General features: G+C 35.7%; 1 protein-coding gene across 1 annotated transcript in view; it reads right to left on the bottom strand.

Moving 5' to 3' along the window:
- Positions 1–19,138, bottom strand: part of COL11A1 (collagen, type XI, alpha 1) — a gene marked incomplete at its 5' end in the record, with an annotated part of 123,912 nt that overhangs the window by 26,227 nt on the left and 78,547 nt on the right. Inside the window, 8 exons of the mRNA XM_010282362.1 lie at positions 4,565–4,618; positions 4,712–4,765; positions 5,665–5,718; positions 9,228–9,335; positions 10,088–10,141; positions 14,172–14,225; positions 15,294–15,401; positions 15,884–15,991. Coding sequence (XP_010280664.1) covers positions 4,565–4,618; positions 4,712–4,765; positions 5,665–5,718; positions 9,228–9,335; positions 10,088–10,141; positions 14,172–14,225; positions 15,294–15,401; positions 15,884–15,991 — 594 coding nt within the window. The remainder of the gene's footprint in view (positions 1–4,564; positions 4,619–4,711; positions 4,766–5,664; positions 5,719–9,227; positions 9,336–10,087; positions 10,142–14,171; positions 14,226–15,293; positions 15,402–15,883; positions 15,992–19,138) is intronic.

The following is a 19,138-nucleotide window of genomic DNA, read 5'->3' as shown; positions in this document are numbered from 1 at the left end:
GATTTTGTCCTCTCACTTCCATCTGTAATATAAATCAATGACTGATTAAGCATGTAAACTATTGATTTCACTTGTTTACTGTGTTGGACTCCTCATTAGTGTACTATTTTAAAAATTATTTTAGAATGATATAGCAGGAAGGACTATAAACCCATATGAGTGTAGTGGCTATCTAACATCAGACTTTTTCACATAATAAAACATTTAAATTCTTAGAGGCTACAGAAAGAATGCTTAGGTTCTGCAGACATTCATTTTGCATTACTCATTGATTCTGCCACTTTAACACATGCTGTGGAAGGAAAATAGGATGGAAGAACGACACAATACTCAGTGCAGTTATCACAGATTAGCTTAAATTAGAAAGGCAAACTTATTTTATTAGGCTTTGGGGAAGATAAGTGTGAGGTTAATGTTACTTGTTCTGTTTCCTCTGTATAGTAAATTCTTAGATGTTGTAAAGCATCTAAGGCCCAGTGTTGAGAAGTCATGAGCAACTTACTGGGTATTTAGAATATCTGCATGTTAGGCCTTTGATATCAACTTAGAGATAAGCATGTGTTGCTACATTTTGTTTTTCCACTTCCTCTTAACTATAAGCACAACAAAGAGAACAATCTCTGGGTGGAAGCTGGATTTAAGTGCTTCTGGTCGAGTGTAAGTCTCAAGACTTCTAGACTGCTCCAGGAAGGCTACTGGCATTTATAATGCAAGGCTACATGCACATTTGTACTGCAGATGTCTTTAAGCATTTAGGCCTTTGTGTGTACAGCGGAGGGAACAAGAAGCTAGTTAAAAATACATGTCTCTGTGACAAAATTTGTTTGTAATTTACCAGAAGATAAGGGGACTTTGAAACCCCAGTATTAATGACAAAATATCTCCTAGACTAATAACTCAAATATGAAAGTGAGCAAATCTATTTCACTCCTCAGCAGGGGTAGGGAGGATGCCAAAATGTTTTTCCAGCGCTGCATTGCATTATCTGTAGTATGATATGTCTTTCCTGAAAGTGGTGCAGAGGCCAAAGTATGCTGATGTAATAAGAAAAACATTGGGGAAAAAAGTATGTGGGAAGAAAAGGAAAAGAGAAAAAGCATGTTTTGTTTAAAAGTATGAAGTGTCCTCCCATTGCAGGAACTCTTCCTGGCAAAACAACTCTTCATGATTTCTAAGCTTGCAGAACTCATTAAATAGAACTGAAATTAAGAAGGAAGGTGTCCTAAGTAGACATGTACTAAAACATGAGAAGCAGGAGGATTGTAATTAGAAGAAACAAAAACTTCCAAAATAATATACTTGGAAGCTTCTCTGTGTGCATGCAGAGAATATGGGAAATAAGCAAGAGGAAATAAAAATGACAACCAGTGATAAACAGGCTGAATTTCATGTTTCTGAATTAAATTTGGTGGGCTGATTATCACAAATGGGGATTCTAAATCACATAAGAGAGTTACAGGGAGAAACAAAAGAGTATGAAGTTCAATATAAGTCAATGTTTTTACAAAATGACTGGAATATAATTTGATCACAGAACAGTAAAAATTAAAGAGGTGATAGAAACCAATGGCAAAATTCCTATTGACTTCAGTGGGCCACAATATTATACAAGCTGTTTCTTTTTAAAGCAGTGAATATGCTGGAATATTTGGAGCACAAGTGTTATGAGGAGCGGCTGAGGGAACTGGGGTTGTTTAGTCTGGAGAAGAGGAGGCTGAGAGGAGACCTTATTGCTCTATACAACTACCTGAAAGGGGGTTGTGGCGACGAGGGTGTTGGCCTCTTCTCCCAAGTAACTAGTGATAGGACAAGAGGAAATGGCTTCAAGTTGCGCCAGGGGAGGTTTAGATTGGATATTAGGAAAAATTTCTTCACTGAGAGGGTGGTCAGGCATTGGAACAGGCTGCCCAGGGAGGTGGTGGAGTCGCCATCTCTGGAAGTGTTCAAGAAACGTGTGGATGTGGCACTTCAGGACATGGTTTAGGGGACATGGTGGCGCTGGATTAATGGTTGTACTTGATGATCTTGAAGGTCCTTTCCAACCTAGTGTTTCTGTGATTCTGTGAATATAACTGGTGCTACCCTGGATGTAGTATTCTCATAATAAACATTTTTCTCAGTACCCTAGTGGTCACTGGAAGAATTTTTCTTCCCACGGTGCCCATTTTTTTCTGTATTCAGCTGACATACAGACTCTCTTTTTTCAATAACTTTTTTTGCCATCTTGACCAACGCTTACATTCAGACGCATTTTTGGTACTCTTCCCAGAGAGAAAAAACAAATCCTGTAGCTCTTCATGAAACCAAGCTCTCTTTTAAGATAGGCTGGAGGAACAATGTCACAAAATTGGGAGATTAGAGGGAATATCCTTGTTAATAATGCAGTCAAGCAGGAGGGCATCATGTTTTGTATGTCTTACACAATTATGGGTAAAAAAGATTGAAGACACAAGAATGCCAGTGCTACCAAGAGGTGTGCTGATGCTCAGAGACACATCCTAAGAAACAGGGAATGCAATGAAGCACTGTCAGCTTAAGACATTGCAGGCTACCAGGAAAAAACTACAGTATAAAGTTGGTATTTTCATCTGCTTGGGCTCAGTACCTTTTGATCTCAAAAGACAAAGAAAGGAGACAAAGTAGGATATTTTTCCATCAAGCCATATATTATACTACATTATTCTAGTACTCTCTTCATCACATCCCAGAGCACTGGTAAGTGATTTATTTGATGGGTATGTAGAAAAAATCATGAAACATTTGAAGATTCTATTAAAAGAATAGTTTGGTCATACTGATACGAAGTTGGTGATTCCTTTTGACATGGCCCTAATGTAAGTAAGGTTTATTTAAAGAAAAAACTTTTTAGTAAAAAAAACAGACATATAGCCAAAATTTTATGGTAGATGTCAACAATATTGAAGAGCATCGTAAGAAAGATCTTTCATTATCGCAGAGGAACAAGAAACTTTTAAGATACTGTAGGATGAACTGCAGATTTTCATTAATTTTTTTAATTTTATTATTAGTCATACAAATGAAAACAATGTCAACTTCCATATCTTGTGAAAAGAAATACCTAAAAGGTCTGTGAAGCAGAGTGACCTGCTTTTGGACAGTGATCCAGAAGAAGATCATGACAAATATAAGTGATTTTGATTGACCTGGTACTTGAGTCATTATTTGTAAATTCATAGATCTGATGGATTTGTACCTAAAGGTACAATACTGGTACACCATGTCAAAGAGAACATATGGATAAATGAAAGGGACCGGAAGTTAAGACTTCTGAAGTGCTGAAGTTCAGTAATGGTGTATGAGGAAGATGAGGGAAAAGGTACCTCTGCATTTCATTATGTGATGGGACAAGAAGAAAAATAGAAAACTTCCTTCACAGTCTGAAAAGTTATTAATACAGTGAGCTTTCTGAAAAACTACCAATTCTGACATTCCTGGGGATGTCTTTTCCAGGATTCATTGACACCAGTGTTTCCTTGAATACATATGATATTCTGTGGCAAATATTTAAATACTCAAGAGCAATCTACATAGTTCCTCAATAAGTTATTTATATAGTGGCCTGGAATATATTTCTATTCTGTTTCCTTCACCTTATGCTCCTTTCAAAATCTTGTTTCCAAACCCAAAGTTCATATTAAGACAAAATTCATATTAAATCTGCAACATTGCAGCAAAATGCTTTTAGGCTTACACATATGATATGGCTGAGGTAATCTAACTTGTTAAAGTAAACATAAATAGGAATTTCAAGAAACTCTCTTTTTAATTTTTGTGTTTGCTCAGTATTTTATAATAGTTTACACTGATGATTCAAAGAAATCACACAAAAAAAGCTGTTACATCTATTGCATACAATATTTTTCCTCTAAGAAAAAGGAATATATTATCTGACATGTTCTTTGGGTAAGATATGACATTCAAAAAAAAACCCCCACACCATATACTGGTAGAAAATTTTCTGAATAGAGAACTGAAAATAGCAATGAAAGGAATTTCGACAAATGAATGTCATGTAGCATCAGTCTTAAGTCAGGTTTTCAACCAGCACAAATCATCCTCAAACCTTTGACTTTATTGGAACTGTATCTATCTGTATAAGGAACAGATATATATTGATGCTTTAGGTCTGCTTCACCTCACAGATATGTTTACCACTGATACATTAGATAATAGCTTGTATTCTTAACATTCCATATAGGGGGCTATATGATATACTTGAAGTCAATAATGTTACTATAGGCATAAATACAGTTAAGGAAATCACCATAACCTTACTTTAATCCTTCACTTGAAAACTACCTCTTCAGCTCCAAAACTCTTTCCTCTGAATGTTAAATATTTTTTGTGATGTACAACGTGAAATAAAGAAACAAACCATGGTAAGTCAGCCATTAGGAGTATAGCTAGATCACTGTTAACAATTACTAGGTCAATGAAGGATATTTAGGAATTGTAACATATCTGTATAGCTCCGAAAAAGAATCAAAATGTATATTCATATTAATATTCCAAAATTTTCTGGGAGGACAGTATCAACACTCACCTTTTCACCAACACCTCCAACAGAGCCAATTGAGCCTGGGGGTCCTTGAGGACCCTACAATGATAAAAGATGTTAGTTATCCCAAATATAGTGCTTATTACTGAATTACTGAAAGAAAAAAAAAAAAAAAAAAAGCTTAATTCTTACATCAGCTCCATTAGGACCCTGGGGACCTCTTGGACCTGGAGGGCCAGGTGGACCCTGTATCAAACAGACAATTTGATATAATTACAATCATAAAGAATAAGTCCAGTGGGGCTTTTTTGGCCAATGAAAAATAATATACTCAGTCTCTAGGGGACTTTTAATCTTTGCAGTGCTACAGAAACAGCAGGGTCAGACTGCTGCCCATTGCCTGAGTTCACAGGTGACAGGGGATCCAGGCTATGTTACCTGAGCTGGAAATGATCTGGTGCTTAGGACTCCTGAAGATTTGTTTCCTGCATTTTATTTTCCCTGCAGGTTACCTGCATACACCTTCCACTGTGCAAAGACCCTGGAGTAGCTTATCTGTCTGGTAAGCCATGCACCATGGTGCCTACAGATGGGCAATAATAAAGCATCCAGGCTTGGCATGGTGTGTTGGAGGTAAATGTATACTATAGGTAGCTTGCATTTCAGTCAGAACCAGCCCAGAAGGCATTCTGTCAATGGTATAAACAGTTAGAAAATGTAGTCTTAGGACTACCCAGAGAAACAGAGCAAACATACCCATGTTTACCATCTTCTTACCTGAAGCTAAGGTACAATGCCCTGAATTTCAGAAAAGCAGCTCCAAGCACTCTGATGCAGTGGTCTCTCCTTTTTCTCTTTCTTTCCTGAACCTGCTTGCCACTGTCCTGCCTCAGACACACATAGCATCTGCTTTGCTACCTACTCTTCAGAGTATTTTCTCAAGTTACATAAATCTTGATATTAAAGATGAGGAGATGATGTGGGAAAGCAAAGTAAAGCCCAGAGAGAGTTTACATTCCACAAAATGTTTCATACTTGGGCACCAAATTCAGCAGTAGCTTATCAAATTGTGAGCTACATAAAAAGACAATAATACACAGATGTATTTATGGCCCATGGAGCAACCAATGGGGAAGAAGTCTTACCATTGGGCCCACATCACCATTTTCACCCTTTTCACCTGGTGGGCCAGGCAGACCCTAGAACACATGGTAGAGTAAATAAAACTGTTAGTATGGTACCTGGAATACTGAGTTATGAATCAATATGAAACAATATAAATCAGATCTACATGTGAACCTTGTGGGGGGGAACAAGAAAACAAAACCTATTTGCATTAAAACAAAAAAAAAAGGTTTTTTATATAACAGCAAATGTATAGGTAATCCTAGGATGTTTAAACCAGGTGAGGTAGAAAATTTTTGAAAATAAACCAGGCACAGAAATGCTAGGGTGGCTGACTTTAAAAACACTGCCATCATTATCCAGACATTTGGATGATTTGATTTTATGCTATGACACATATATATGTGAAGAAAACATGATTAGTGCAGCACAATGAAGTGGTATGCAAAGATGTCTAAGCTACTTCAGTAATGGGAGCTGTATAATGACTTTAATAAAGTGTCCAGTGGAGGTAACAAATCCTGCTGAGAGGCATCACATTGGGTTATGCAAACCTATCCTTAGAAGCAAAGGGTCAAAGTTTGACTAGTAGCAAACATCAAGAGAATTAAACTGTAGCTGATGCTAATACTGGTATCTAGTATAATGTTATCCCGGCTAGAAGCCCTAAGATGGGCATTCCTACATGTAGGGTCAAAGCTTGGCTTCTGTAAAAAGCAGAACCCCTGGATCTGGAGTCAATAGCATTATATTGATTTACATTACATTAAGATCTGGTTCTAAATTGCACCTCCTGGGTTCTGCTACTTTCAAAGTATGTATCAAACTATATCTAACCAGATTGGAAAGCAAGATTTGCCATCTTTGCTACAAAGCTGTCTAAAAAAGTATGAAGTATAAACTAACCATTCTTCAGCTGCCCTCCTACTTTGACGCAATCTGAACAGTAGAAAGGCTTGTCAAAATTCAGAGATAAACCTTTTCTAAAAACATTGTATGTCTCTGTTGTCTACTACTGAGAAAACTTGGTTGACCTGTCACTGCATTGTGGTTGTTGTGAAAGCCTGTTTACTATTAGATAATCAGCATGAAAAAAGACAGCTTTAGTTCATGTAGTGAGACAGTAGTTTTTCTATATAATCCTTGCTTATTTTAAAAAATACTAGACTGTATTCTATTAAGATGGAAGCCCATAGCTGATAATACTATCTTCAGTAACATGTATTGATTACAGTACATGCTGAGTAGTAGTGCCAGGGTTATGATAACAGGTAGTTTTATTACTTTCTAACTTTCTTCGTGTTTACTTTTTGTAACCTTGTAGTAGTTGAACAAATGAAATTTGAATTGACTTTAACTTTTTCCTTCACTGTTAGGAGTTTTAAACAAGTTTGTAGCTAATTGTTGTAAAGAGTGATTAGAGCAGGAGCCTAGACTTGGACTGGATGACTAGTCTTTAGAGAGATGAATCCTGCCTCACATAAACTAGATCTTCCAGTTGACAACAGTCCACTATGTTCTACCCTAAGAAAAAGACATTTAGCTTAAGAAGTTGAATGCCTTATCCATTATGATTCATGGTCATGATAAACCTAAACAGCTCATTCAACTGCTTGCAGAGGAGGTATTTATGAAAATTCAAAGGCAATTAAACATTTATTTGATATTTCTGTCTTTGAAAAGACTTTCTAGAGCCATTTGTTGAACTCCTATTTCAACATTGAAAAACTCCAACTGATTTCACTGAATCAGTATTTCATGCATTATTGGACATAGCATTTTGGGAATCCTTTCAGTTCCTTTTGGCAAGAAGTAATTGAGGTGTTTGTCATTTAATATTTCAAAATTGAAGTAAAATTGCCATAAATTGATTATAAGATAACCTAGATAGGCCCACAGAGTTTTTCAGATTTTCTTTACTTTCAGCTCCTTTTGTTAGAAACTTGCTTATTTTCTAAAACACTACCAAAATTAAATAGCAAGGAAATTCACAATTAAGGTAATAAATATTCAAAATTACCAGTGTTCACTTTTATGAACAAAAATACTTTTTACTTAATGTCCAACATAAGCAATATCAGTAGAATTTAACTGGAGTAAGTGTGATATAGTTACCATGGAATATTATATATAAGACAGAGGAAGTTGTTACTCCTCAACAGTTCATAATTACCATGAGAATTGCATTACTAAATAAAAGAAACTCCTGATTTCTCAATGATACTTCAATATAATTAGCCTATATGGGATCTCGGTCCATGGATCAACATATTAAAATTAAAATCTTAATCAGAGAAATAAAATTCCTTATTTGAAATATTTCATTTGTGTAAGTCTCAACCTAATTGATTTTTATATTTATGTAGCTTAGGGCTCATTAAATTTAAAATGTGAAAGTGGCTTGTATTGAAAAACATCACTTGAAACTGTATCCTAGATCTGAGAAAAATACCAAGGATTATTATTTTACTCTCTTTAAAATAGTAAAAAACTTAACAATTCATAACAAAATTTAGGGATCTTTTTTTTCCAAGTTATTATTTCTGAAAATAAAGACATTTTCAATTTCAAAGGCAATGTGAATCTACAAAGACCTAAGTGTTGGTGCAGTAATGAACTGTTTATCTTCCATGGAGGTTTGCAACTTCATTGTAAGTTTTGTGAACTGCATTATGTAATAGAATTTAAAAAATTATAGGTACAGGTTAAAAGTTGGCTTAGCGAAAAAGATGAGTCAGTTCACGCATGGTGGATAGAAAGGAGACATTCTATTTAATATATTCAAACACTATTGCTATAATTTTCCATTTTTTAAAAGAGAGTATATATATGATTCATATCACAGGTTAATGCATGGATTAGAAATAGTTTCAAAGTGCTCTGTCCTCTAATGTTAATTATGTGCCAATGAACTAAAGGTTCTAAACATCTTGTTCTTTGTATTGTTATATTTAAGTAAATTAAATTTTTGAAAAAGTAGGAGTTTTCAACTGTAGTTCTCTGGATGCAGCAGTGAGAAGCCTACATTTTACTGTATACTTGCTTTGTGTTTTTTGACTCATAAAATAACAATTTTAAGAGGAAGAAACATGAAACTATAGCAACCTGGCAATAATGGCAGCAGTGTATAAGCATCATGGAGTTCTGCTAATCTTTCAGAACACAAATAGTGTCTGTGATGGTATCACTGAGAAACAAACTATGTTGCCAAAACCATGTGTATATGAAAATACAGTAAATGACTAGGACATGTCAAATACTCCTCCAGGTTGAATCTTTTATTTAAAATGTGTATCTCCAGTAAAAAGAAGTGCTCTTGTTAAAACAAAAATTGTTGGACTCTATAAATGAATGAGTTACTGAATGGAATTCTACAGTCTATGGTAGCCAGGAGTTCAGTTTCAGAGCATCTTACCAATCTCCTTCATCGTTAAGTCTGCTATTTATGCATGAACTCTATGAATATGGGATCTTTCAGTTCTTAGGCAATGATGCTATAATTTATTTAATAGAAGACAATACTCATTCAGTTTCTGACACAGAAATCAAGGTTCTTACAAGTGGAGGGAATAAAGGAATTTACCTGTAAGCCAATAGGGCCTGGGGGGCCAGGAAAGCCTCGAGGACCTTCATCACCTTTTTGCCCAAACATCCCTTGCTGACCTCTTGGGCCTGGCTCCCCATCACCTCCCTATTTGGAAACAGCAACAAGCAAAAATATCACAGGTCTGATAATAACAGAAAAATCTCCACTGAAATCACTGGAAAACAACTACAAGAGGGCTCAGGGTCATTCCTAATGTCTTTATAAATGCATGTACACCACCTTGATTGAATGAAATCTGTCGTACAAATAGAATAGAAGTGCATACGCATGGTTTTAATGTAAGTAAAATAATACTGCATATGTCACAAAAATTTTCCTTGAATACCTCTTCTCTTTCACATCTGCATAAACATTCTAGCTGTTGAATACCTAGTATTAGTAAATATGAGTAGCATATACTTCTACCAATCTTCATGGTAGAAGAATTCAAAGCCTTCTAAATAAAAATAAAAATAAAAATCAATCTACCTGGTATCAAGTGGACTTTAAAAAGAGATACTATATTGTAAATGCATCTGGTACTGAGCTGATTTTACCACTGACTGTCATACAAACCATCAAACAAGTTCACTGAAAGGATGGGCCCCATTCACTATTTACACTATTTAATTTTTAATAATTCCTTAAAATTATTGCCCCGCTGTAGATCACCTGCTGTATAACACCTATGCAGGCTTGTTTACAATAAACAAACAACTGCAAGTAAGAGGACGATGATAGAACTGTTAATAGTGATTTGAAAGCGATTCCTGAGTAAGAAGCATGCAGTTCAAAGAACATCTAAGTATCAGATGAGTTATGGCAAGATTAGGGTTTGCTCTGAATAAGCTACTTACAGCTATACCAGGGGCACCAACAGGACCCTGGAGACCTGGTGGACCTGGAGGACCCTGCAACAAACAAACATCCAAAAGGAAAACTTAGTGATTATAGCATCTGGAATGAGATTAAAAGCAAATACAGAGGCAACCCTACTTGCACTATCAAGGTCTGTTAAGCATTTCTACATTTCTCCATAGAGAATGTAGCATTATTCACAAGTCTTTGCCATTCAGTACAAACAATCATTATTTGTTTATCTCTCAAAGACTCAGATTTGCACATCTATAATAGACTTAATACTGGCATTTATTGAAAGCACAGCTGTAATATTTCAGAATATTTAAATAGATTCCCATGGAAATATGAATCAAAGTGAAAAATATTTTTTTTCACAATTAAAAATATCAGACTTTTCAATGAGATTTGTGTGGAAAAAGTCAACCTTCAAAGTGTCATATAATGATCTCTCTTTAAATAGAACTATTATTATTTGGGTAAGTTTTTATGAAACAGCACAAAGCTTATTTTGACCTCCTGGAAACATGAAAAAGTCTTAAGTTCTTACTGAGCATTGGGAGTCACATCTTCTTTTATAATAAGTCTCTTTTCAACAGAATGGCAAAAAATATGTCTCCGAGAGGAACTTCTTAATTTTTTCAGTCTCCTTACAGAATAATAACTTTCTAAGTTATATTGTGCATAATTTGGGAGGCAGTTATGCAGATGTGATGTAATGAAGAACTCTGAGAGTATGGGAATGCAAGATAATAGTTTATGATGGGATTAAAATTATGTGCTAGGCTGAATCTGTTTTTTTGCACCAGCTAGAGAGATTAGGCTGATAAAGAGTGAAGCTGAGAAAGCATAAAACTTTACACCTGGCAACAGCTGAATTCTAATCTGCTATTTCAGATGACAAAGAAGTTGTTTGCAGTCTCTAGGCTAGGAATTCTAATTTAATGCAGAATAATGCTTGGATTTAAAGACCTTGCTAGGGCTAAAATTAGATTATTCTGCCCTATATAGGGAGATTAGGAAAAGGGACTATTTAAGTCTTGCAGTCTATTTCTTTCTTTGAGTTCTATATAGATGTTAGAGTATCTTATTTTCTAGGGAGTCTGAAGTATCAAGCTATATATTTCTTCTCTTTTAGAATTTTCTTTTCATCACATAGTGGATGGCAATAGGTAAAACAAAGCTTTATAGCCTCTGTAGTGACATATCCAAATGAAAGGACTCCTGGGAATGCTCCTGTTGACTGGGACAGTTACCATGAGAAAGGGAATTAACATGCATGAATAAAAAAAATAATCATATCAGAATGGATTGCTTCTACACTCTGCATGATGCTTCTACCTGGTCCTTCATTTTATAGGGCCCAGAATGAGTTCTACACATTTTTAATCTCATTTAAATGAGATTTTGACATAAAGTCTTGTTGGAAGGTACTTTGCAATTGATTAATGAGAAGTTATTTGGACACATGGCCACTCTTTTCCATTGCTCTGGAGGGCAAATGGGGAGAGACTGATCAGAATCACTGGGAGAGAATCTTCAATTAATAAAGGCACCTGTGGTAGCAGTGGAAGTTTTGAAGCTTAAGAGAGGATGTACAACAGCATAAACTTGTGCTATCCCTACCTAGGATATTACAACATAGTATTTTTTGTTAGGCACAGTATAGTTAAACCCCCAGCTCGATTCTTCCAGCTCTTCTTAAACAGGAAAGCGGGATCAGTTCTTCTTTGCTCAGGGTCCTTGCTGTGATTAGGCTCTAAATGCCCACCAAGGCTTTTGTGGATGTCTCGGTATTGTGAATATCTATTCTTTATGTCCTGTGATTTCAGAACTAGTACTTCCGCTTCAAAATCTTTCAGAACTGACCAACAAGGCCTTTCCTCCCTGCCCCAATATACATCTGTCAGCGTGTTGGAAGGAAAGCAGATTTGAAATAAACACATTCTGAAATCGTTAGGGTTGACAGCTGTGCAACTGAGCACAAATAGGATTCAATACATGACTTGAAATGGGGTAACTTTCACTTCAACTAAGCAGGCCTGAACATGGAATCCTGTATTTCAAGGAAACGTATTACATTCCCAAATGCCTTAAACCTTGAGACTGAGAGTACACAATAAATTCTCAAATGTTAATGCTGCAGACACTTTATTTATAAAGCAGGTCTGCTGGAACATGCCCGAATACATTAGTACTCACTATGGGAACTGTGGTCACAGTCTAATGCTCAGCATACGCTAAAATGGTCTGAAATAGAAAAATGCAGCATGTGTTTTTTCTGAATTTCTTTGAGGCAGAAGCATCTCTAATGAAGAGACATGTCAAAGGGGAAAACAGAAGGATATGCATGTGATCACATGCAAAGCCCAAAGTGGAACTGGATCATGACCGGCTTCATATACTTCCTCTGCCCTTTCCTTAAAATACCAGATTTTTCTGTGTACGCAGGGCCTGTACTGTAATGAACTTTTTTAGGTGGACAAAGAGGAGCTCCATGTATCTCTGTATATCCCACAGCTGGTTTGTAAGCACAACAGTGAATAGATTAAGACTGATTTTCAGTTAACTGGGAACAAGTCTGTAGATTTAAAAATTAATTTTAGCAAGTTAACCAAAGCATTCAGCTTAGATTATACAAGCGTCATTTTAGTCTGAAGCTGAATTTGTTTACAACGTGGTTACATGTATGTTTCTTGGAAAATTGGTTTATAATAGAAGTGTTCTCTCATCCATATATATAATATTGTATTCCTTGTGTTAACAGGGCATTACAAATAGTATATCATAGCACTTGTGATTTGATCTATTAAAACAGCATTGTGAAAAGTACGTGCTTTCTGCACTGGAAACTGCAGAAATCTTTCTCACATAAATAATTGAAAAGGACAAGCTTATCCTTAAAAATAAAACACCCTTGTCATTTTTTTGCAACTTTTGTCTCCACATTTTTTTGCTATGAAATTATCATAAAACTCTGATTTGTTTGATTTTGTATGTATCCTCCTATAAACATCACCTGATCATGTGTAAGCTATAAATTTCGTACAATTTTTAGAAGCAATCTACTTTTATGATGCTCTAGAAGTTGTTAATTATAATAAACACACAGTGTTTTCAAGATAGTAAATATGCACTTAGTTATGAATACTCCCACACTGAGTTCTGAACTTTCCTAACTGTGAATATTGATGAAGTATAATAATTAAAAAAATATTTCTGCAATTGCTTCTCAATTTTTTCCTTAAGGAAAATTATTCAAATAAAATGCCAGTTTATCTTGCAATTGAACAGAAACAAAAACAAACCTTTTCTGAATTTTTGGGAAAGAAACCAAAATCAAACAAAAAAAGCGCTAGTTCTTTTGTTTCTAGCTTCAAATCTTACAGTGAAAAAAGCTTATTTTTATATTTCTGGCCTCAATCAAAAGAGGAAGTGCTTGAATGTTAGAAATAATTTTGAAGACAAAACCATTTCAAATTAAATCAGTGAAAGGTTGATTAGTCCTAAGTTCACTAATAGGCCTAGTGATAATATTTGAAAACTTGTATAATCCATTTCATCTGAGGTCTTCGCTGTTCTGAAATGTTGCAATCAGTTAAATGTGCTCTGCAAGATTTAGATATTCTTCAAAAATTTTAAAACTATATTAGTAAATTTCTCTACTGAGTCTTCATATTCTTCATCATTATGGGTAAGAAGATAAAGCTGGGTATGTTCACACAATCCAGTCAGTGAAGTTACACACAGTAAGAGAATATATGTATAGTCTTGGTCTTCCCCACTTCAAATGTAGAATGGATGAATTTAAATGATATATGAAGGGTGCATAGGAATGTAGTTTAGCTACCTATTTTATAATGATTCTGTAAGCTCAAGAAATAAGAGAAATACTAAATATATGTGTGGCTTTATAAGTACAAACCTCTAGCATTGCATTACAACTCAACATTATTTTTAAGAAACATTTTTGAAGTGTGTCTTTGTTTCTGTTCATTGATGTAGCAAGGCTACCTGCATACTTCATGCATGAATACGTTTTATTTATGAAGAATGTAATGGACAAAGAAATTTGCTACTCACGTTTTCTCCCTTGTCACCTTTACTACCTTTCTGGCCTGGTTCACCAATTTCACCCTGGAATTGAAAGTTAAAAGTTAAACAACTTCTTTAAAATGGTCTCCTTCACACTTAGCTGAAGTCAATATTGCAGTATCGTTAAATGTTCTCTTTGATATGATTATTCTGTGTTTTATGCTGCTGCTTCAAGTGTGAAGGCCTAAAGGGGGCAATTCTGCATCGATCAATAGTATGTCATATTAATCCAGATATTGATTGCTATACTACAAAGGGCAACAAGACCTGGCTTTGAAGTATGGTGCTACTGAGCTCTAAATAAAGGAAATTATGTTCCTCATGTCACTTTCAGTATGAACTTATAATGAAAGCACCCTGATTTACAGACTCATCTAACTGTATGTGTGACTGAACAACTGCTTATCACTGTAGTGTACAATATTTCAAAACTTTTAAATTAGTCAAATCACCAGGAACCGTGTCAGAAAAAAAAAGCTTTCTTTATATAATAATAAAAGACAATTAAATTAAGTCACAGGAAACAGTCTCTGTGGGATAATAACACTCATGCATCATAAAAACGAACCTCGAAGTCTTTACCTTTACCCTGTGCTAACTAACAGAACAGTGCTGGATCAAGCAAACATGCAAAATGATCCTGAAAGGCACTATGTCCTAAATTCTGCCAGAAGTCAACAGAATATCTCTGCTGCATACATATTATTTTGACAATCTCAAAACTATCAACAGTGGTTCCAAATCGCTATACATTACTGAGAACATTTTATCTTACTCATTCACCAAACCAAGTTTCTAAAACAGGCAAAAATCAATATGGACATCATCTGCCTTGATTTATTTTGCCACACTTTCATTCTTGTTTCTTTGCCAGGATAAATGTTAGTCTACTAGTTTTTGAACACAAATCCCAATGTCCCATGGCATCTGTCCCTCAAACATCTGATGATAGAGGGTTTTTTAGTTTTTTTGCAGTAGGTGGAGGGAGTTTGGGGGAGGCAGGGCTAAGAGCTGCTTCATGACCTCATTGATTGTGGGGAAAGCTACAACCAGAGAAGTGTACTGACAGACCTTCTTATAGGTGCACTAATACAAATTATAATGATTCACCTTGTCACCATCTTCTCCAGGAGAACCACTAGGACCAGCAGGACCAGGAAGTCCTACAGGACCCTGTATTCCATCACGTCCAGCTGGACCTTGAGGACCTTTTTCACCCTGGTTTTGAAGAAAAGGAAACGATCCACATTATCACAGGAGACTAATGAAGAATTCAGTACAGGGAGTCACATTACCAATACAAAATAAAAAAACCCCAAACAAACCCCAAACCAGAAAGGAAACTATAAAGCAAAGAGAATGTATCAGAAAGTTACACTAAGTAATAATGGAAGCCAATGACAAATACACTTGTACTGTAATGCACAGTGACTGGGTACAAAGTTTTAATGAAAGACTGATTTAACAAACTTTTTTATTATATTCACTCCCTAGTGTGATAATAACAGGTTTAACCCTTCTTGGGTGTTATGGGGTATGACAATAAATGTTTTAGTATTTACTTAACTGTAAATATAAGAGGAATAGGTAAGGTATTCTGAGGATATGTTTAATAGCCAAATATTAGAGCAGGAAAAAGTAACATTCTAGAATGAAAAATCTGTGCTGTGATAGTTTTATGTGACTCTGTGATTACTTACGGGAGCACCCTTCTCCCCTGCAGGGCCTGGAGGACCCTGAGGTCCAGGACGACCTGGTAGACCAATTGGGCCAGCAGTTCCTGCTGCTCCACGTTCCCCTGGTGAACCCTGGAAAGAAATAAAAAATTATAATAGAATTCTGATATAGCCCTGATAACTGTCGGTGGTTTTCATGACCCAGATCAACAGAGAAGATACCTTTTATTCAGTAAGATTCCAGCTGGTAGAAGGGTACACATTCAGCAAGTGTACAAGTAAAGAAAAAGGCTGAAAGAACTAACCTGAAGTTCAGACTTAATAGTTTGTATTCAGTACTAATTTGAACTTGGTTTTTTTTGTAAGTACTCCTTCCTGTATTTGTTCATTATAGTAGAAGTGTGCTTCAGCCTGTTTTCAAGAACGTTTTTCCCCTCTGTGTTTCCAAAATCCATTAACGTACCACTTTGATGAAAGAATATTCACCATATTGAAATACAGAAGTAACCGACACCACAATCCAAAGTTTTGGCCATGTTTTGTGCTGTACATTGTATTGTTGATCAGTATGTTTCTGCATTTCTGCACCTGTGTCAAAATCTGTTGAAGTATAATGACTAATCTGATGTGTCATACATAGGAGGGTTGGATGTACGGGTATCTTTAGATAAGCACAGAAAAAGTTAAAAATCTAATATTGCAAATTAAAGGGGATGAGACAGGTGCTGTATGTGGAAAAAATACTGGAATTGTGTATTCTGGAATATATTTTTAGAGAAACAACAGCAAACGGAATAATTTTTACTCTATTATCAATAAGCCTCACTTTTAAATGAGTCATTAGCATTGTCATTACTGTATTCCTTTAATTGTCTAAGTAAGTCTTTTTTTCTATCTGAAACTACCAAAGCTTCCATAAGTGAAAATTTATTTTCTACCTTCCCTGTCAGTTCTTTCTTTTGAAGCACTTTAGGGCTTATGGCTGTTCCATAAAAAGCCAACCTTTCTTTTAAATATGTCAGTCTGCCACAGAGCCAAGCTCCAGAACCTTTCATAATTTGAGCTATGCCTTTATGGTTTCCACTGGATTGAGCTAACTGGAAAAAATGGAGAGAATGACTAGGTATGTAAAAATCTGCAGTGCTCTAAAAACTAAGAGCTACCTAGGGTGGACTATTTTTTTTCCTGTCTTATTTATGGCACTTTCTAAGAATACAGATGGCATATACTTTTAAGTAGTGCTGAAGGGCAAAAAGGAAAGGAAACAAGGTGTTCTGGTACTAAAAAACCTTCCTAAAAGGATGCAAGGGAACAGATAATAGTATAGATCAGAGCTTCCACTCAAATAAATGGAATTTCAGAGTCAAAATATTAAATTTTGGTCTATCCATATTTGTTTATCATTTAGTCAAAAGCCACAATGTGGAGTACTGATTTTAAATCCTTTTTGCAAGCTAGGTTAATTTCCAAACAGCGATCTATAACCAAAGTTCTCTGTAACTCATAAGCAAAGAAATGGTCACCTGTTTGGAGGCACATCACAGCAAGAAATGACAGGGAACAGAAGACAATTACACTGTAATTCCTAGTAACTCCTCAATCATACAGGCAGATTCTGACCAAGTATTCTTCTGAATTTCTGAAATGGATTCATGATAGCACAGGAGAAAAAATTCCTCTGTCTTGATACATAGGTTAACTGCCATCTAACCTGCTCCTTCCTGTCTCTCCACAAGAGTCAGCATGTGCAGGGAGACAGAAGCATGATGCTCTCCTGGGTACAGGCAGAGCGAGGAGAATGGTGGAGCTTCTTTGTGCTTTTTTGCACCATCACTGGCTGAGAACACTGACAAGAAATCCAGCTTTGCCAGTCCTGGTACTTGTTGAGGATTTAAGATGCTGTACATCCTTCCTGTGTGCTGTAGATAAGGCAGCATGGGAAAAAAGACAACGGAGTATTCTGTTCCATTATATTCTACATAGGAGTTTGTGCTTGCATGTTTAATAGGAAAAACTATTTTACTAAGAGCAACACAATTAACTTTGAAATTTGTGGACTCACTGGAAACTGAGAAGCAGAAAGTGCTGTCCTCTCCCTCTAAATTTCTGTATTTTCACACTTTTACAGCATCTTTGCTTTCTGTCTTTCAAATAATTTACAATTTTTGTCTCAATAGAGCACTGTTGAAGGTTTTTTTGCTGTATAGTAATATTACCCCAGCTTTTCAGTTTGATACCTACAAGATAGTTTGTAACATTTTAATGTTATTGATAATTTCATTTTTCCAACTGACATACTGGAAGTGGGGTGATACATCATGGAATGGAGAAGTAATAGGTGGTGTAGCCTGAGGCTCTGAATGGCCAGGGTTTTTTTGCATGTTTAAGCAAGATCAAATTTGCTGGCTTGTGGAACATTGGAATTTTAAGATGCTTTCACCTATGAGGGCCCACGCTTTTATTCATGGCATACCTTTCCTGAACTGACCCTGTTATCATAACTCATACTAATTCCATAATAAGATGCTTTTCCCTCCAGATAATTGTGGCAGAAGAGAATGTTGAGTGGTTGCTCCAAATATTTTTGCAAATTATCTCAGTAAGATCTAATTTTGCATGAGTGTTCTTTTTTGAAAGTATTTGTGCACAAATGATAGATGACTTTATCCTTCCAGAAGTCTGGGTGAATGCCTACTTTTCAGTCCTATTTCTGTTATTTTACTTCCTAAGCCTTCAGTGAATTTAACAAGAAAAATTCACTACCCTGCAGCCATACTGCCATGGTCTCTGATCTTGTCAGCTGTCATAAGCTAAACAATTTTAGGTCATCTCATCAATAGGATGCAAGAATAGAAAGGGAAAAAAATCTAAATAACTCATAGATCTTTCCTATATCAGACAGCAGACATAGTAGCCATAATTTCTATTAGTTCTTTTTACTCAGCCAACTTTTCACATTTATATTTGCATAATTTTTAATTGTTATACTTAAATTTCACATGAGTTATGAACAGGAAGTATACTTTCTGTTTTTAAAGATCCTCTCATTTCTCTGCGAGAATGCCCTCTGATCAAAGCAGAACACATTAAATTATAGTCACAACTCAGAAAAACATTTTAGGCAGCTTCTTAAGTATGCTCTCTCTTTCTATGTTTATTATATTTTTTGGTCACTCTGTTCCGCGATTAAACAATTCCCTAATATTACTAAACTTGTTAACCTGTGGTCTTGCACCGGTACTCACATCCTGGAATATTTTTATTAATTTGGGGGGGGGG

Source organism: Phaethon lepturus, unplaced genomic scaffold (genome assembly GCF_000687285.1).
Source record: "Phaethon lepturus isolate BGI_N335 unplaced genomic scaffold, ASM68728v1 scaffold14362, whole genome shotgun sequence".
Taxonomy (NCBI): domain Eukaryota; kingdom Metazoa; phylum Chordata; class Aves; order Phaethontiformes; family Phaethontidae; genus Phaethon; species Phaethon lepturus.
Note: the sequence above shows the minus strand (reverse complement) of the source record. Positions and strands in the feature narration are given on the sequence as shown.